The following is a 21,204-nucleotide window of genomic DNA, read 5'->3' on the forward strand; positions in this document are numbered from 1 at the left end:
TCATAAAAGGGCTGCACAATCCACCAGAATATATAACAATTTCAAACAATTGTTCTGGTTTGAAAATTAAATTAAACTAATTTAAATATATGTTAAAAATAATATTAAAACAGTTTTCATTGATTTCATGTGGGCATGTGATGTCCAGCCCTACTGGAAAAAGCGGGCTTCTAATGAGTTTGAGTTAAACTGTACGCAAACAAGCATAGTTTCATAATTTGTAAATAAAGTGCTGGTGCTGTAGTCATATGGGCTTTAATTTAAATCAACAAGGTGGTTCTGAAAAGACAAGTTTGATTCATCTGTCAACTCTTTTCTAATTCATTTGCCACTAGGCTCAGAAACTTATCACCTTCATGCCAGTTGGACTGTTGAGCCTCCTAAGCATTTTATGATGGCAACTCTGCAAGTCCTTATTTGTTCGCTCTTCAGTGTTGGCCGTAAAATGGTTTTCTGAATATTTAGTGGTGCCAGACAGATACATAAAAGGTGGAGTAGTGACTCATCTCCATGTCCACAAAGGCTGCCTTCCTTAGTGGGCCAGGACCATTTCCATTTTGGGGTAAGGTCTTTAGATGGATTGGCCCCCAGTCTCAATAAAATCAGATTCCACTTTTTTTGTTTTGAAAAGTGTTCTAGCAGATATGGTTGAGCTTTTAGAGATCTGTATGTTGGCATCGCCACCCACGCATGGGTTTTAAAGACCAAAGATGCTTTGTCTGTTAACTGGGATTGTCGATTGATGGCTTTGTTAGCTATTTCTTTAAACTCCAGATAGGCCGATATTGTGAGCCAAGCATCATCTAACTTTAAAGCCGAAAGGGATAGTTTTAAAACTGGATATACTGACTTGCTCAACCTGGATTTCTTTTCAACCTCCAGCCAACAATAATGAGCTAAAGAGTTTTCCTCCGCTGCCCTCATTCTCTATTAGTATTTGAAAAGGGCCCCTTGTCTTGTCGGTATCTGATTTTTTAAACCAAATTCCAGTCTTACCTGGGCTTGAGAAATGTGTAGTGGAATTGAAAAAAGTTTCTTGAAGAGGCTAGTTTGTGCAGTGTTTAAGACTGTTGAATCCTTAGTGTTTAACAGTTCTGATCTGTTGAAATTGATGGCAAGAATTTTGCTACAACAACCTTTAATAGATGGTTTGTTGACCAGTTGCTTAGTTTTTTCTGCAAGGTTTTAAATGCAAATAGCAGCTGTTTTGCTTTTACTTTCCGTAGCTCCAGGTATTGCTTGCAGTTGAAATGCCGGTCTAGTAGTACCCCCAGGTATTTATGTTTCCACCTGGTCCAAGGTGTTACTCTTTATCGTCCAGGTGAATTTAGGTTGGTTTCTTTGGGTGCTGGAAAAGCACACAACCTTTGATTTTTGGAAGTTGATGACTAATTGGGTTTAAGATGTATATTCTGCAATGCAATAGGTCTCACATTTTCAAGTGTTTGAGCAATTGGCATTGTAAATGACAATGCCTTTTATTTATGTTTTGTTTTTAAAACGGATATATATCTAAAAGGCGTTGTCATTTACAATGTCAATAGCTTAAACTCTCGCAAATGCAAGACCTATTGCATTACAAATGCGTTTGGAGCCCGTGCTAAAAATAAAAAGATGAGTTAGGAGAGAGCTTGTCCTGCCTGCGAGTAACAACGCATGTAACAGGGGGTGTCCTCATGGGAGGTTACAAAATGAGACAAGGCGGTACTAAGGAGAGACTACTAAGCCTATTGACAAATGAAAAGCCACAGATTACAGTATACAATGACACAAGCCAATAAAAAATATGGAGGTAGATTGGGTGGAGCTTCAAGACCAATAGCTGAATACAGCATGCCTCGCAGAGCAGAGCACGCGCTGCCCAGGCTCGACTGAAAAATGTAAATTAGGCTATCCTGAAATCTGAATTTATGTCACCATATCAGGGATACCAGCTCACAGCACCATCCGTAATAAACAATCACACCACATAGTTGGAGTACAGCAAGATGAAGACAGAACTCCACTCTTGATAAAGCAACAGAACACTCACAGGATTACCTTAACCAACCATGACAAGCACATATGGACACCCCACAGTACGTTCTGTTAGAAGGGGCACCGGGGACACCAACAAGAGGCCAAGTGTTTGCTTGCCTCCTACACCCATCTAAAGATGGCAACTCATCTACCAGTTCTCACAGTGGGCAGGGACCGAACTGATAGAGACCTCCAGTGACACACATGGAAAACTAACCAAAAACACACACACAACCAAAGATACTAGCAACAGACTCTATCCCAGGGCATAAGTAACCCAAAGACTAGTATCTATAAGCGTCTGTGAGCGTAACGTGAAAAGCATTGCACTTGTTACTGGTGCAGCCAGGAGCAGATTCATAAACTACTCTGCACTGTGCACACTGCATGCTGGAACACGAGGATTCCTGCAAACACTACACACGCAAAACACAGAACACATTCAGAAAGACGCACACTGGAAGTGCACTGCACCGTGCACACAGTGTGCTGGTACAAAAGGACACATGCAGAAACTACACGCTCTGGCAGGGCAGACACAGAAAGACACACACTGCCTCTGATCACCCTGGAAGTGCACTGCACCATGCACACAGCGTGCTGGTACAAGATGGCACATGCAGAAACTACACACATTTGCAAGGCAGACACAGAAAGACACATACTGCCTCTGATCACACTGGAAGTGCACTGCACCATGCACACACCCCGCTAGAACAAGAGGGCGCATGCAGAAACTACAAGTGCACGGCACAGGGCACACATGGTGCTGTAACAAGAGGCCACATACATACACTACAGACACTGGCAGGGCACACATGGAAAGACACACGCTGTCTGCGATCATCCTGGAAGTGCACTGCATTGTGCGCACATCGTGCTGGAACAAGATGTCACATGCAGAAACTACAAGCGCACTGCATCATACACACAGCATGCTGGAACAAGACGGCACCTGCAGGAAGTACAAGTGCACTGCACCATGCACACAGTGTGCTGGAGCAAGAGGGCACATGTAGAAACTACAAGTGCACTGCATCGTGCACACAGGGTGCTGGAACAAAAGGGCATGTGCGGTAACTGCAAGCACACTGCACAGTGCACACAGCATGCTGGAACAAGAGGGCAAATGCTGAAACTACATGCAGTGGCATTGCAGACACAGAAAGACGCAGACTGCCTCTGATCACATTGGAAGTACACTGCACCGTGCACACAGCATTCTGGAACACGAGGGCACATGCAAACACTACAAGTGCACTGAACCGTGCACACAGCATGCTGGAACAAGAGGGCACATGCAGAAACAACAAGCTCTGGCAGGGCAGACACAGAAAGACACACGCTGCCTCTGATCACACAGGAAGTGCACTGCACCATGCACACAGCATGCTGGCACAAGAGGGCACATGCAGAAACTACACACACTGGCAGGGCAGACACAGAAAGACACACTCTGCCACTGATCACACTGGAAGTGCACTGCACCGTGCACAAAGTGTGCTGGAACAAAAGGGGACATCCGAAAACTACACGCACTGGCAGGGCACGCACGGAAGACACGCTGTCTATGATCACGCACTAGTAGGGGGCACGTGGAAAGAAACACACTGTCTCCGATCATGCTGGAAGTGACTGCACTGTGCACAACAGGAGCGCTGAGTAACTAGACGCCTGGGCCCCAGCTTTGGAAATCCTTTATAAACTACCTGCCCCTGTAGTTTAACAGTGGCCTTTGCCCTCTACCAGTGACCCTGTTCATATCCCAGCACTTACCTCTCTTAAGGCAATAAAGGAACTTTCCAGCCTATCCAACCAGGCACATCCTCCACTGTGCACAGCTCCATAGTGCTATGAGGCTGCCGTAAGGCAACTACTAGCGCAATAATAAACAAGGAAATAAAAAAAATATAATTTACCATTACTGTAGTAGACTTGTCAACCTTCAACAGAAGAATATGAAAATGCGCCTCAAAGCCTTCCTCTCTACAGTGACCTTCCACGCGGTCTTGTACAGGGAGCGTCACACTGTGAGCGGTCATTAAAGCTGGGGCAGAGTCCTGCATACAGGCATGACACTTCGTGAGGCGAGGTAGGGGGCACTGCTAAAGGCCATATTATTGTCTCTAAAATCAGGCGGCGGGTCCAGCAGACAGATATAATTGTTCTATTAATGCTGAATCTCACCCGTACTGTACACATCACTGGCACCCTTCACTCTCAGAGATCTGATCAGACAGGAGGCAGGTCAACTACTTGATTCTTCCCCAGCCCTACTGATCAGTCCCAGACCAGCAACTTAACATGTCACTGTCTCCCAGCCCTTTCAGGTGTTATCAGACAGGAGGCAGGTCAAGTTAATGAATCTACCCTAGCCATACTGACCTATTACAGACTGACTTTCTCCCAGCCCTATTAAATCTTCACACCCCTCTTCCTGACATTTTACTGGCTTTGCAGCTGACTCGCTGTCCCCGACATGTGATTGACTTACAGAGGCCTGACATGTGACTAACTCTCTTCCAGCCCTACCAGATCTCCACAGCCTCCATTTCTAGACATGTTACTGGTCTGGTAGCTGAGTCACTCTCTGAGCCCAGGTTTTCTTTAAAAGGCACTCCCCTGCGACTGACATATCTGGAAATGCATGCCTTAAATAGTCCCCAACATGACGTGACTTGTGATTGACTCTGTCCTGGCCCTACCAGATCTTCACAGCCCTCTTTCAAGACATGTACAGGCGTGGCAGCTGATTCACTGTCCCTGACATACAAGGCATGGGAGCCTTAGAGACGGCCCGACATGACATGATATGGAACTGACTCTCCCACCAGGTGCTGCCTGACACTGAATGCCCTAGCCCTGCCGGCTTTAAAGAGTCACCAACTTGCCACAACATGTGACTGACTGACCGACTGTTGTAATATGATGATGTGATTGAACTCTGCCCATGTCATGGAATGTAGTGATGCATGGCTTGTCATGAATCACGCATTCCAGAGCTGGGTGTCCTGCTGTACAGTTGGTGCTGCGCTGTTATCCTGAATAACTCTCCTTCATTAAACCAGTGTCTGGAAGATGCTTATTTAACCCTGGCGACGAGCAGCTTTTTGCCTGATTGGGGACAGGCATCATCAGCACCGAATCCTCGCTGACTCTATTTTACCCTGAAGTCTACGCTTTCCACCAATGTTGAGGACTGCATATTGGACTTTTTGTCTGACTTCTCTTTGGAAATGGAACTCGTGGACTCGGACAGAAACTGTGAGTTTTAAAATCTTTAAATTCAAGCTTCAGAACTAGCGCTGGCTGCTGCGAAACATGCATGAGGCCTATCAGCTTAAATGTCACGCTGTGAGCTTCCACTGAAGCGTTTCTTCTCGTGCTGACCTTCTGAACCTCTGTCACAGTCACACACATTCTACATACTGAAACACACGCCGCACTCCAACGCCTGCGTGATCACGTTGTGACTCGGCAGCATGCGGCCATTTTGCTCGTATTCCTGACCTGTGACCTACTTCACCACGTCAAGCCGACACTGCGTATTTCAGAAAAAAGAGCTCCGGAGAAATTTTCCTGTTTTTACTTTTCAATCACGGTGAGAGTTGGCAATGTGGCCGTGACATTATGTGCTACGATTACTTGAGTATAGCAGTGACATTGTTTATGTTATGTTATGTTAACATTTTTTATAAATGCGCACATATACCCGGAGGTGTCTTGGCGCTTGAACGAAAAATAACCCGCTGCAACCTTACCTCTAGTGCTGAAAGAGCCAGGTTTTTAATTGCTTTCTGAAAACGGTCAAAGAACTGGCTTTCCTAAGATAAAAGGGAAGAGAATTCCACAGTTTAGATGCACCGAAATAAAAACTGCGTCCACCCCAGTGAGCTTTATGAATTCTCGGCACAGCCAGCAATCGTGCCCCCAAGGATCGAAGCTGTCTAGTGGGTTGATACCACGTGAAATAATCCTGCAAAAATGAAGGACCTATATGATGTAAGGCTTTAAAAACAATACATAAAGCTTTAAAATCAATGCGCCGAGAAACGGGAAGCCAGTGAAGATTGCAAATTTGAAAATGAGATCCTGTGCACACGTATGGATAATTAGCTGGTCCTGTATGTATTCAATAAATGCCAGAAGGAGTCGGACAGATTCTTAATAATGGATAAACACCGGTCGACATCAGGTGTGTTGCGTGCAAGATTCCTTTTAATGAAAAGTTTCAGTGCAATATACAAAGGAAAATAGATCAGCCGACACGTGTTTCGTCACAACGTGTGGCTGTGACTCATCAGGGCTGAGGAAGGAAGCAGGGGATAAGAACAAAAATGAATGAAAATAAAGAAAAATGAATAAATAATAATAAATGGAGCCATTGCAACAGTCAAAAGGTTGAAAGCTAACAAAGACCGGCTCGACATAAGGTGTCGGTGAGGGAGACCGAGGATTCTATGGTGTGCTGGGAAAGGGGTGCCAAAAGAAACGAATGGTCAAGCAAGGTCGTGATGAACGAGAATATAAACAAATGAGGCAGACAAATGTTGTGAACATTAGATTGACCGAGTGAAAACTGAGTCTTGCCCGAATGAATAAGTTAGTGTTTATGACGCAAAACAAAATAAAATAAAATAGTAATAATAATATGTAGTCACCGTGGAGTGTTACATATAAAATTAAAATAAAAAAAGGGGAAAGAATAAGTAAGTGCCTGTGTAGGCAAGGTGGAAGATAAACGTGGTGAGGTCGGAGGTCGTATATCGTGTCTACTACCATCAAGTGATCCATGATAGGAGAAGTGCGAGGGTAATAATGGTATAAGCTAAACGAGTGAGTCATGCCAGTGAGAGGATAAAGAAAGGCATGAAAAAGGATAACTAACAGATGGCGATCAATTCATGAGAAAATACTTCAAGTAAACACATTAAATGGAAAAAAACAGTCAAGGACGAAAAATAAGTCAATTGAGAACACATGTTGATCTAGAAACGATATGAAGGTCACAATAGGAAAAAGACCCAAAATACTAGGCTAGCTGAATCATTAAAGAAAGGTGACGGTCCTGAACGATAATAATCATGTAAAAAGCAACAAACGCATAAACCAGGAAACTGAAATAAAGGATAAAAGTAAAAGTAAACAGAGGTGCACATAATGCAACAATAAGTGCTTCATGAAGTCAGTGACGCGAGTTTAAACGGAACACATACATGGCAAATACAGGGCACCAATTAAAAGCAAAACAAGAAAATGCTCGTGGGAGAAAACATCCTGGTTAGAAAAACAATAGAGAAACGTGACAAGAGCACAGAATACGTTGTGAATAGAAGAAAAAGAGAGTGAGGGAAGTGGCAGCTACCTGTACGGAAGTAAATGTATGTATCAAAAGGACCTCTATATGAAGTCACTCGAGGAGAAGGACCCGCTGAGGAAACGGCGGGAACTAGAGTCACACGGATGACGCTAAAATAGCAGGATCTGTAACCATGGAGAGACAGGGAATATCGATCAGTACAGGTAGAGTTATTTACTGTAGGGAAGGGGAAAGAGAATGTGGTGCAAGGCCTTACCGGTAGAAGAGCGGTCTCGGGTACGGGATCAGCTCGCGATTCCAGGGAGCGGAATGGCGAGTATCGGTAAGACCGGAAGTGAAATAGTCTTCAGGTTGAGAAAACAACTAGAGCGACAGATGGTGTTTCCGGTTGTAAAACCGGAAGTGAGGACGCGGGTTAACGGGAATGGGTCAGATGGTGCAACTGAAGCGAAAGTGTGTAGAAGAGGGATGGAAGGTCAGAAAAGAGAAAGACACAACAGGAGTGACATTAGCCGGGGAAGGTGAAAAGAGATAGGAATATTAAGAGTGATGACGAATATGTCAATTTAATCAAGATGAAAAAGGAAAAACAAGGGTTGTGCGAAAATCAGGGTGTGACAAGTATAAATAAGGACAGTAGATAAGATGTAAATTTAGAATGAAAAGGTCAAACGAGGGTCAGTGACCATGATCTAAAAATCAATGAAATACATGATATAAACACCTGGAAACGAGCAAAGGAGAGAAATTAAACCAGAAATGTATGAGAGAGACATGATAAACATCACTGGGTTCAGATATACACATAGATAATATGCAGCTTACGGGCCAGAAGGGCTGAGCAGATAGCGTTACATGATTAGGCAGAAGACATATGGTCTGAAGAGTCCAGACCCCAAGAAGTACTGTAACTCATGGTCAATGTTAAGACCATGTTTGACCGACTGAAGACGCATGATCCACGATGCTTCCTGTCTTCTCAGTCTTAATTCACGGTTACCACCCCTGACACTGTTTTTGGCAATGTCAATTCCAAAAAAGGTCAGGCTCTTACGTGGTCCTTGAGTTTTGCATGTGGATATGTGAGAAGCCATGGGATACTTGGCATCTTGGTTGTGCATAGCTCTGACATGTTCGCTGATGCGTTCTTTTAGTGATCTGATAGTACTTCCCACATATTGTAATTTACAGGTGCATTGCAGAATGTAAACGACAAAGTTGGTATTGCAGTTAATGTTAGTCGTGATCTTATATTTTTTGCCATTCCATCCACTGAAATCCTTGGTGCCATTCATGGCCCATTTGCAAGTTCCACAGCTCCCACATTTGAAAAAACCGACCGTGTGACTTTTGAGCCATGAGAAGGTTGGAGCTGAGCGTGGTGTGGTGGGGCACAGTCTGTTCCCAAGGGTTCTGCCTCTTCTGAAGGTGATCTGTGGGTGTGCTGTTATGTTGTTCCTTAACGATTTGTCGGTCAGTAGAGTGTTCCAATGCTTATTGAAGCTTTTGCGCATGGTGGTGCTGATTGCATTGTACTCTGTAATCAGTCTGACGGTCTGTTTGTCTGTTTCTTTAGAGGTTTTGGGTTGTAAGGTTATAGCTCTTCGGATATTTTTAACCCTGTTGGTTGCTTTCTTGATGATCAAGGGCTTATAACCGCGTTGACAGAATCTGTGTTGAATGTCGTTAAGACAGTCTTTGAATTCAGAATCTTCGCTACAGTTTCTCCTGGCCCTGGAAAACTCTCCGTAGGGAATTGTTCATATTTGATGCAGAGGATGAGCACTACTGGCGTGAAGAATTGCATTGCAAGACGTTTCTTTGCGACAGTCCAATCCCACACCCACGACTTCAAGTAGTTTTTTACGAGAAGTACAAGCAATCAGACAGGAGACCAGGACTCAACAGAGACCAGGACTAGGAGACAGAAAACCCGTAGAGGGAAAAGATCAGGACAACGATCAGTACAAAAAGAAATTGAGATCTGGCAACGGCAAGAAACAGTAACAACCAATACTAACATTCAAGTAGTAAATCTTTCCTCCACACCTCTCAATACGAACATGGTTTCTCTACTTAACAAAGGTCTCAATTTCAACCCTAATGAATCAGGAGACCTATGTAGATCGAAGATTGATCTCTTCAAATTCATCAGGAATTTGAAACTCAAAAAACATTTTGAACTCATGCCCGCATCTGACACAACAGGGAGAACCAATATCTGTCTCCTGGACACTCAGACCATCAAAGATGTTAATGATACACATCTTCTCCTCTCCATTACTGAAACTGATAATCCACCATGCAGTCTGGAATCACTACTACAAGACCTAGACATTGATCCCTATGGCACCATACCCAGTGGCTTAAAAACCAAGTCCAAATGGACACCCACTCTCCCGGGTGGGAATGCCATAGATGTCTTCCACAATCTTGTACTTGAAGATCTTGACAAATATGAAAAAAGACTTATGCACAAAACTATCAGAATCAAAGACAATCTAACCAAAGGAGAGAGATCTGCGCTCAAAAAACTCAGTGCTGACCCCAATATCATCATAAGAGAAGCGGACAAAGGGGGTAATGTGATCATTATGAACCGCGCTGACTACCACAATGAAATAATGGGCCAACTCCAAGACCAAACCTGCTATGAACATCTTAACTACAATCCAATTGGCCAGTTGAACAATCTCATCAACAAAAAAATACAAGCTTGGCAGACTCAAGGTATCATCGATGAAGACGAGGCACGGTACCTGAAAGTAACTAAACCGACCTTTCCCGTGCTCTATACCCTCCCTAAGATTCACAAGCAAGCACCTTTCCCACCAGGTCGACCGATAATCACAGGTATAGGTGGTCCCACAGAAAAGCTCTCACAATATGTTGACCTCTTCCTTAACCCCATTGTAAAGAATCTGCCGTCCTATATCCAAGATACGAAACACATTCTCAGCATCCTCACAGACATACAATGGCAACCCAATATGATCATGGCCACCTTGGATGTAGTTTCCCTGTGCACATCCATCGAACCAGACCTAGGTTTAAAGGTAGTGACCAAGTCTCTCCAACACCGTTCGGCATCATTGTGGGAACACACTAATATGATCTCAAGTATGATGGAGATTATACTCAATAACAATTACTTCCTGTATGACAACCAATGGTACAAACAAACCAAGGGAGTAGCAATGGGTTCAAAATTCTCACCATCTTTTGCCAACCTGTACATGGGAGCACTGGAAACTGACTGGCTATGGGGGAAGAAAGCAGCCCAATGGACGGATTTCATCGTCTTTTGGGGAAGATACATTGACGATTGCTTACTATTCTGGTCAGGCTCACAAGATCAACTCGATTCCTTCTGTAACTATCTCAACTCCAACGACATGAAAATGAAATTCACATGCCAAGCCAGTAACAACTGTGTCTCTTTCCTTGACATTGAACAGTACGTAAAAAATGACACCCTACATAGCAAGCTGTTTCGCAAAGAAACGTCTTGCAATGCAATTCTTCACGCCAGTAGTGCTCATCCTCTGCATCAAATACGAACAATTCCCTACGGAGAGTTTTCCAGGGCCAGGAGAAACTGTAGCGAAGATTCTGAATTCAAAGACTGTCTTAACGACATGCAACACAGATTCTGTCAACGCGGTTATAAGCCCTTGATCATCAAGAAAGCAACCAACAGGGTTAAAAATATCCGAAGAGCTATAACCTTACAACGCAAAACCTCTAAAGAAACAGACAAACAGACCGTCAGACTGATTACAGAGTACAATGCAATCAGCACCACCATGCGCAAAAGCTTCAATAAGCATTGGAACACTCTACTGACCGACAAATCGTTAAGGAACAACATAACAGCACACCCACAGATCACCTTCAGAAGAGGCAGAACCCTTGGGAACAGACTGTGCCCCACCACACCACGCTCAGCTCCAACCTCCTCATGGCTCACCAGTCACACGGTCGGTTTTTTCAAATGTGGGAGCTGTGGAACTTGCAAATGGGCCATGAATGGCACCAAGGATTTCAGTGGATGGAATGGCAAAAAATATAAGATCACGACTAACATTAACTGCAATACCAACTTTGTCGTTTACATTCTGCAATGCACCTGTAAATTACAATATGTGGGAAGTACTATCAGACCACTAAAAGAACGCATCAGCGAACATGTCAGAGCTATGCACAACCAAGATGCCAAGTATCCCATGGCTTCTCACATATCCACATGCAAAACTCAAGGACCACGTAAGAGCCTGACCTTTTTTGGAATTGACATTGCCAAAAACAGTGTCAGGGGTGGTAACCGTGAATTAAGACTGAGAAGACAGGAAGCATCGTGGATCATGCGTCTTCAGTCGGTCAAACATGGTCTTAACATTGACCATGAGTTACAGTACTTCTTGGGGTCTTGACTCTTCAGACCATATGTCTTCTGCCTAATCATGTAACGCTATCTGCTCAGCCCTTCTGGCCCGTAAGCTGCATATTATCTATGTGTATATCTGAACCCAGTGATGTTTATCATGTCTCTCTCATACATTTCTGGTTTAATTTCTCTCCTTTGCTCGTTTCCAGGTGTTTATATCATGTATTTCGTTGATTTTTAGATCATGGTCACTGACCCTCGTTTGACCTTTTCATTCTAAATTTACATCTTATCTACTGTCCTTATTTATACTTGTCACACCCTGATTTTCGCACAACCCTTGTTTTTCCTTTTTCATCTTGATTAAATTGACATAATCGTCATCACTCTTAATATTCCTATCTCTTTTCACCTTCCCCGGCTAATGTCACTCCTGTTGTGTCTTTCTCTTTTCTGACCTTCCATCCCTCTTCTACACACTTTCGCTTCAGTTGCACCATCTGACCCATTCCCGTTAACCCACGTCCTCACTTCCGGTTTTACAACCGGAAACACCATCTGTTGCTCTAGTTGTTTGCTCAACCTGAAGACTATTTAACTTCCGGTCTTACCGATACTCGCCATTCCGCTCCCTGGAATCGCGAGCTGATCCCGTACCCGAGACCGCTCTTCTACCGGTAAGGCCTTGCACCACATTCTCTTTCCCCTTCCCTACAGTAAATAACTTTACCTGTACTGATCGATATTCCCTGTCTCTCCATGGTTACAGATCCTGCTATTTTAGCGTCATCCGTGTGACTCTAGTTCCCGCCGTTTCCTCAGCGGGTCCTTCTCCTCGAGTGACTTCATATTGAGGTCCTTTTGATACATACATTTACTTCCGTACAGGTAGCTGCCACTTCCCTCACTCTCTTTTTCTTCTATTCACAACGTATTCTGTGCTCTTGTCACGTTTCTCTATTGTTTTTCTAACCAGGATGTTTTCTCCCACGAGCATTTTCTTGTTTTGCTTTTAATTGGTGCCCTGTATTTGCCATGTATGTGTTCCGTTTAAACTCGCGTCACTGACTTCATGAAGCACTTATTGTTGCATTATGTGCACCTCTGTTTACTTTTACTTTTATCCTTTATTTCAGTTTCCTGGTTTATGCGTTTGTTGCTTTTTACATGATTATTATCGTTCAGGACCGTCACCTTTCTTTAATGATTCAGCTAGCCTAGTATTTTGGGTCTTTTTCCTATTGTGACCTTCAGATCGTTTCTAGATCAACATGTGTTCTCAATTGACTTATTTTTCGTCCTTGACTGTTTTTTTCCATTTAATGTGTTTACTTGAAGTATTTTCTCATGAATTGATCGCCATCTGTTAGTTATCCTTTTTCATGCCTTTCTTTATCCTCTCACTGGCATGACTCACTCGTTTAGCTTATACCATTATTACCCTCGCACTTCTCCTATCATGGATCACTTGATGGTAGTAGACACGATATACGACCTCCGACCTCACCACGTTTATCTTCCACCTTGCCTACACAGGCACTTACTTATTCTTTCCCCTTATTTTATTTTAATTTTATATGTAACACTCCACGGTGACTACATATTATTATTACTATTTTATTTTATTTTGTTTTGCGTCATAAACACTAACTTATTCATTCGGGCAAGACTCAGTTTTCACTCGGTCAATCTAATGTTCACAACATTTGTCTGCCTCATTTGTTTATATTCTCGTTCATCACGACCTTGCTTGACCATTCGTTTCTTTTGGCACCCCTTTCCCAGCACACCATAGAATCCTCCGTCTCCCTCACCGACACCTTATGTCGAGCCGGTCTTTGTTAGCTTTCAACCTTTTGACTGTTGCAATGGCTCCATTTTTTATTATTTATTCATTTTTCTTTATTTTCATTCCTTTTTGTTCTTATCCCCTGCTTCCTTCCTCAGCCCTGATGAGTCACAGCTACACGTTGTGACGAAACACGTGTCGGCTGATCTATTTTCCTTTGTATATTGCACTGAAACTTTTCATTAAAAGGAATCTTGCACGCAACACACCTGATGTCGACCGGTGTTTATCCATTATTAAGAATCTGTCCGACTCCTTCTGGCATTTATTGAATACATACAGGACCAGCTAATTATCCATACGTGTGCACAGGATCTCATTTTCAGTTTTTGTTGTAGGTCTTGACCTACACATTGCAGGGGTAATTTCATTGGGTTTGTCCCCCCTGACCTAGTGGCACCGGACAACTTTGATCACTTGACCAACCACGTACACGCTCGAGCGCCAAGCTTCCTCCAAATAATCAAACCCCTACCACTGTCACCAAGATTGCAAATTTAGTTGGAAACTGAGCAATGTCTAGGGAAGTCAGATATGAGGCGAGCTGCTGAGTTCTGAATCATCTGGAGTTTACGCAGGTGCTGCTTCTGAGCGTTAAGGAATAAACCATTACAGTAGTCCAGCTTAGATGAAATAAGACATGAGACTACATTTTTCCTGGTGTTATCGGGAATATAAGGAAAGATTTTCCTTATTTTTTTAATGAGAAAGTGTGAAGCAGACACCACAGCGTTTGTATGATGATGAAGAGTAAGTCTATTATCCATTAGCACACCCAAGTTCTTAGCCTTAATCACCAGTTTGGGTGGGGAACCCAACTCAGCAGGCCACCACAGATCATTCCAGGGAGGCTGTATGCTGCCAAAAATCAAAACTTCCGTTTTACTGGAGTTAAGCTTCAGGCAGTGTGCTGTCATCCATTTATTAATTGCACTCATGCAACATCTGAACTGCGAGGCTGGGGACTGTTGGGATTTAGAAGCCGCCACCATAATCTGGGTGTCATCGGCATAGGTGGTCAGATTAAAACCAAATTCCCGAATAAGGGGTGCTATTGAACAATGTGGGGCTCAATGAGCTACCCTGAGGGACACCACATGGAAGAGTGTACAGATCTGAATTGAAGCCATCAATGGATACAGTGGATCTACGATCAGTGAGAAAGGAGGCTAAAAGTGCTTGTTCTGTCTCTCCTACTCCTAGTCCCTCCAGGCACCTTTGCAGGAGGAGATGATCCACCGTATCAAAAGCAGCGGAGAGATCAAGGAGCACCAGAGCTGCTGCGCCTCCTCCGTCCATAACTGCTCTAATCTCCTCAGAGGCTTTGATCAATGCCAGCTCCATTCTATGGTCCTTACGAAAGCCAAATTGAGTGTGATCCAGCAAGCCATTTGCATTAATGAATAGTGACAATTGATTATTCATTATTTTATCCACTATCTTAGCTGGCAAAGGCAGTCTAGCAATGGGCCGATAGTTAGTGGGGTTGGCAGCGTCAAGAGTAGGTTTTTTTAAGAGAGGCAGAATAGATGTCTCCTTCCAACTAATCGGAAAAACACCGGAGGAGAACATCAAATTAAAAATGTCAGTAAGGAATGGGCTCACCAGATTTGCTAGTTCTTTAAGAAAACTCGGGGGGCAGGGATCTAAAGGTGAGCCCGACTTAGCATGAAGAACATGATTTCTTACTGTGTCTATTGATATCGGAGAAAACACAAATGGCAGATGATTGTTGGAACCTAGACCACTTAAAAGTGGTGCTGGGCCAGAATCGGAGACCTCTCTAAATGCTTGGAAGATGTCTAAAACCTTGGATTTAAAGACATCAGCAACATCATTACAAAATTTCTGCTTGACCTGCCTGCCTGAGTTGTTGGGTATAGATAACTTATTGATCACTGCAAACAAATCCTTAGAGGAATCTGCGGCTGAGTCAATCTGAGAGGTAAAATATCTTTTCTTTTCAGAAATAAGAAGTTTTTTATAATTTAATAATGCTTTTTTGTAGACTGATTTCTCCAGCTCGTCATAGTTCACCCGCCAACGTCATTCTAGACGACGACACCGCTGTTTTTCCAATCGGAGACATTCAGAGAACCAGGGTGCGGATGGTGTAGACCTATTAGCTGAAAAAGTTCTTAACGGGACTGAGGCATTGACTGCACACAATATCCAATTCGTATAATTGGATATATTGGAAGTTCTCACAAAATGACTTACAGTAAAGGGAACTAAACTGCCACCTTTGATTTTAATCTGTTTACGCTTCAAGCGGTTTGTTTTTTTCTAATAATTTCTATTCACAAGGTACCTCACAGTAACTTACTTCTGACACGAGTTGGGTTGTTGCCTTTGCACATTGGAATTGAAATTTAGTTTTTTTCCAAAGTCACCAATGGCTACTACAACAAGTATGTCCCAACTCCCTGCCTTCCTGTCAGAAAAGGGCGATCCGATTCTTCCTTGGAAAAGATCAAGAAATCTTTTTGATTCCTACATTGTAGCGATTGGGGGTGAAAAGTTTTCAGCCTTCAGATAACAAGCTATTCTTCTGCACAATTTGAGTGTAGAAGAGATGAACATCTATGATAGCATGGACCTAATTCCAGTTGGCAATGGCGATGGGGAGCCAGCTGACATTTACGAGATGTATATGACTATGTTGGAGAGATATTTTGGAAACCCGCATCAATGTGGTCCTAGAATGACACAGATTCTTTACCAGGGTTCAAGGTCTAGTTGAGCGAGTGGGAAGTTATGTTGCCTCCCTGAAGACCTTGGCACATACTTGCGAATTTGGAGAACTATCCGACTCCCTAGTTGGAGATCAGTTGGTGAGATGCACCTACAGTACCTGTGTTCAGGAGAAACTATTATCTAAGAACCCATCCCTGTCTGAAGCTATTGCCATTGTGGAAGAAATGGGTGAAGGAGATAAGAAAGAACCGTGAGGATAAGAATGATGGCCAGGGAGATGTCCATGTTTTATTAGATTCTGATTGTTTGGAATCTTCTGACAGTGTGACCAAGGTTTCATCTGGTCACAAGATTAAGACTACAGAGAAGGACACACGCATGTGTGGTTCTGCTATGGGATTTCCGGTAAGAACTGAGCGTGAGGCTCTTTTCCCAATGCTGATGGCAACACTAATGAAAGAGTTGTAGGGGAGTTTCCTAAACCAAAGTGTTTTAGGTGTGGGAGTTTCTCACATTTTTCCAACTATCCCAATTGTTATGCCAGGGGGTCTGTGTGCAAAAAATGGGCTATCGAGGGGCACTATACTCGAGTTTGCAAGTCTTTCGGGAAGGTTCGCAACCCAGAGAAGGGTTCTGAAATAGTGTGAACTGTTATTTTGAATGTCAAGGATGGTGAGAGTAAGATTGATACAGGGAAGATAACAATGCCGGATTGCAACATTGTGGTAGACGGTCATGATTTTGTGGTGTTGGCTGACTCAGGTTCGCCTTTCACCATGATTGACAACAAACAATGAGATGAGAGTGTGGGTTTGAGCAGTATGACACTCTTACCTGCTGACATTAATCATGTCAGTTATGGTGGTGCTAAGATTAATGTTCTTGGGTATGTCAAAGACAAAATCCAGTTCAAGAGCAGACATAGGGTTGACAAGGTCTATGTAGCTGAGAGGAGTGATAACCTACTGGGGAGGAGGCACCAGCGTGATTTGGGTATCATACTTAATACAAGTGCAAGAGACCCTAAGGATCAGGTCATGTTAGTAGATTGTGAGGATCAGGGTAGTAAATACTTTGGTGCAATTTCCTGAAGTGTTCACATATGCCGTAGGTTGCCTCAAAAGTTTCAAACACCGCATTGTTCTCAAGGAGAGCGCTGTACCCTGTGTACATAAAGTGAGAAAAGTACCCAACATGACGATGGGGCCCTTGAAGGATGAGCTCAACAGGTATTGAATTTGGGATCATTTTGGAAATAGAGGCTTCAGAATGGCTGGCCCCCATTGTTTTGGCCCCTAAGGATGGTGGTGCCAGCGTATTTGGGTGGATCGCCAACCTTTACCTAATATTTCCATAGTCCATTAGCATGCTCAAGGGGGCCCAAATCTTTAGTGTGTTGGATTTGTCATCAGCTTACCACCAGATTGTTCTACACAAAGACTCTAGGCATCTCACATCTTTTGTCACACCTCTGGGGGCTTACCGTTTTCTGAGAATGCCCTTTGGCTTGGCGTCAGCCGCAGCATGCTTTCAGAGAGTCATGAAGATGGTACTTGGAGGGATTCCTAACATCCTATTCTTCCAGGACAATATTCTGGTCTACGCGAAGAATGAAACAGAACATTGTGCGACCATGATAAGTATGTTGGAGAAATTGAAGCAGAGGGGGCTCACTGTGAAAAGGCAGAAGTGTCGCATTGGGTTGAGGTCTGTCCCGTATCTGGGACATGTCATCTCGGGAAAAGGGATTCAACCCAAAATGGAACTTGCAGAGAGTGTCGTGAAGGCTCCCACTCCCAAAGACAAGAAACAAGTGAGATCGTTCTTGGGTCTCGCTGAGTTCCATTCTAAATTTGTGCAGGGGTTTGCGAGTGTGACTGAACCCATCAGGGTTTTGCTTAAGAAAGGTGTACATTTTGTATGGTCTGATGAGTGCCAAAAAGCTTTTGACAGCATCAAGTGTGAAATTGGAAAAATGCCCACCTTGAGACATTTTGATGTCAACCACAAAACCATCCTGACCACTGATGCCAGTCTCAAAGGGTTGGGGGCTGTACTCTCCCAAGTTGTGGATGGTGAAGAAAGAACAGTGCCTTTCCTTCCAGAGCACTTAGGGATGCAAAATCCAATTACTCTTGCATTGAAAGAGAGGCCTTGAGTGTGATTTGGGCTGTGCAGCACTTTAAATTCTATCTTTGGGGAATTCCGTTTCTGGTCAGGACTGATCATTTCCACCTAGTGCAGGTTTTCTCGTGCTGCCATGGTGAGCACACCACACCTAGGCTCAAACACTGGAGTGAAGGTCTCCAGGAGTTTAATTTTTGTGTGCAATACATACCAGGTCAAAGCAATAAGTCTGCTGATTGCCTCTCCCGACTGCCAATTTAGTGTAATCAGAATGAAGCTGAGATTGAGAGTGTGAGTTGGGTTACAGAACCGGCGCTGTCCAGTGGAGAATGGTTGGATAGTGTGAGGAAGGACAAGGTTCTTTCTTCCTTCAAGTTGTGGACAACACAGGGGTGGCCTGACTACAAGACCTTGGATCAAGAAATTAAATCATATTGGTCAGTGAGAGATGATTTGTTGTTCTTTTGTAATATTCTCATGAGAGGGGACACAATAATTCCTCCTATTGATTTCAGGGGCAAGTTAATTAACCTTGCCCATGAGGGTCATGTGGGAATACGCCTCACAAAAGCTTGTGTGAGGGAGAGATGCTGGTGGCCTGGTACGGACCACCTGACTGAAGATGTTGTTAAGGATTGTGTGTCTTTTGCCTCCAATGACAAGTCTCACGTTCCAAACCATGCGCCCCTATCTCCTGTTGAGGTCCCAGATGCTGTGTGGACAAAATTGGGTCTGGACATTATTGGTCCTTGTTAGACCTGGCACCATTGGCGTGGGTCTCCCTTCCATTTTTCGCTGTGTCTCCTCTGTTTTTGCTGGTTATAGATGCTCTGGGCGCTGTGCCACTGCCATTCAGTGCCACAGCGCGAATGCTCCCTGTGTAAAGATGACATGTGAATTGGTATATCCATGATTGGCTTATTTGGTTTACCTGTTAGTCCCTAGTAGTGTGGCCTGTGTGTGCCCAGGGCTGGTAAACCGAATGCTGCTGGTGGGACTGCAGCACTGGTTTGCGCCACCCACAGAAGCAGCTTGTAAAGTGTGTCTCAGACCTGCCACTGCAGTGTCTGTGTGCAGTCTAGAACTGCCATCTTGGCTGTGAAGTGCACCCACTTCCCAGCCCCTGAACCTTCCCTTGGCATCATGTAAGCCACCCCTATGTTAGGGTGCATTGTATGTGTAAGGTAGGACATGCTCTGATGTGTGTAGCATGTCTTGGTAGTGAATTACATCCAATTTCGTTTTTCACTACTGTAAGGCTACCTGTTCTCCATACAACAGAATGGGAGGTTTGGCTACATTCTATAGTCCTAACTGACCCACAGAACATGGGAGAAAAACGAATTTAGTATGCCTGAGCTCAGAATATTAAAATACATCTTTTAGTGAAGTTTATTTTTATATTCTGTGTTTGAAAATACCAATTTTAGAAAGTGGGTATTTTCTTGCGTAAGCCTTTCAGTGTGATCTGCTGTTATGTGTATTGGCTGTCTGGTTTTGGAGGGACAGGGCAGGCTGAGTCAGACCTGGGTTGAATAGAGAGATCTGCATTGGAGTATTGGGAGGGGTAGCTGCTGGACCTGAATAGGGCTGTGCCTGGCAAGGTGAATGCTGGCTCCACCTCCCACTGTGCGTCTGATGGCAGACCCCCTCTTTCTGAAAGGAAGGATGCAGCCTGGTAAACAAAGTGCTCCAGGGCTGGGCAGAACTGGTTCTGGCTGGGTTCAGTGACTTGTAGCTTCTGAGAACTAAGGGGCAGATTTATGAGGCCCTTGCGCCTCATTTGCGCCGCTGTTGCGTCACTTTAGTGACGCAGCGGCGGCGCAAATCCTGCGCCATGCTGCGGGGTATTTACAACGTGACACATCTGGGAGATGCATCACGTTGTAAAGCCCTGCGCCAGCAGTAGGCGTACCTGTGCAGGGGGGGGCGTTCCGTCGCAGGAACGCCTCCTAAAAGTGGCTGAGTGAAATCTACAAGATTTCACTCAGTCACTTTTGAGCCCATGCTGCGTCAAAACCCTGCGCCTGCTTGAAGCAGGCGTAAGGATTGACGCAGCATTGTGAAGATAGGTCCCCCAAAGCATTGCTGGAGCTGCGTCGCGCTTGCGACGCAAGTCCAGCAATGAGCCACTTTTACGGCACAGATGCGTCACGCATCTGTGCCGTTTTTGCCCCATGGTGCGCCGCATTGTAAATGCGGCGCATCCATGGTGGCAGAGCTGTGGCGCACAATAACTGGCGCATCCCTGCTGATATGCAGGGATGCGCCAGTTATTATAAATCTGCCCCAAAGACTTTTGGGGTATTAATATCTGTGCCCAAACCCCTACAAATTGTATTGCTCCTGGACAACAAGAAGAACCTCTGTCCGTGTAACAGAAGGAATCTGCAGGAATAGGACTGTCCTTGTGCTTGTGTGCTGTTTCTTGGACTGGCCTGCAATGGTTACTACTGGACTTGGAAGAAGTGGAAAAGGACTTTGAAGGACCTTTTATTTTTGCTACAGCAATCACCCAAGGGCTAGAAGAGAGCTGGCCTCCTGCAGGAATCTCAGGCACATCAGACTCCACCACCAGCCTCCTGTTTCCTCCCAGTGAGGGTTTTTATCTGCAGGTGAGGCTCCTGTGAGTTCCATGGCCTCTAGTTTTACTGTGGAGAAGCGAGAGCGGAAAATCGTCGCTAACGCCCGTTAGCGAGCCGCTGCAGCTGGAGAGCGTAAGGAAAATCATTGCTCTGCTGCCGCCGAGTGCTCGCTACCGGAGATCATCGCATCACCTGTCTGCTGGCCTGAAAATGCTCGCTA

The 21,204-nt window shown here is 44.3% G+C and overlaps 1 protein-coding gene across 2 annotated transcripts in view; it reads left to right on the forward strand.

The window, feature by feature from the left end:
• Positions 1-21,204, forward strand: part of SH2D4B (SH2 domain containing 4B) — a 1,373,617-nt gene that overhangs the window by 182,788 nt on the left and 1,169,625 nt on the right. The window contains exon 4 of one of the 2 annotated variants that reach the window (XM_085608523.1): positions 2,273-2,306. The exons of the other annotated variant lie outside the window; for it this stretch is intronic. Within the exon in view, the coding sequence (XP_085464649.1) occupies positions 2,273-2,306 (34 nt within the window). The remainder of the gene's footprint in view (positions 1-2,272; positions 2,307-21,204) is intronic. 2 annotated transcript variants of the gene reach the window in all.

Source organism: Triturus cristatus, chromosome 1_2 (genome assembly GCF_964204655.1).
Source record: "Triturus cristatus chromosome 1_2, aTriCri1.1, whole genome shotgun sequence".
NCBI lineage: Eukaryota > Metazoa > Chordata > Amphibia > Caudata > Salamandridae > Triturus > Triturus cristatus.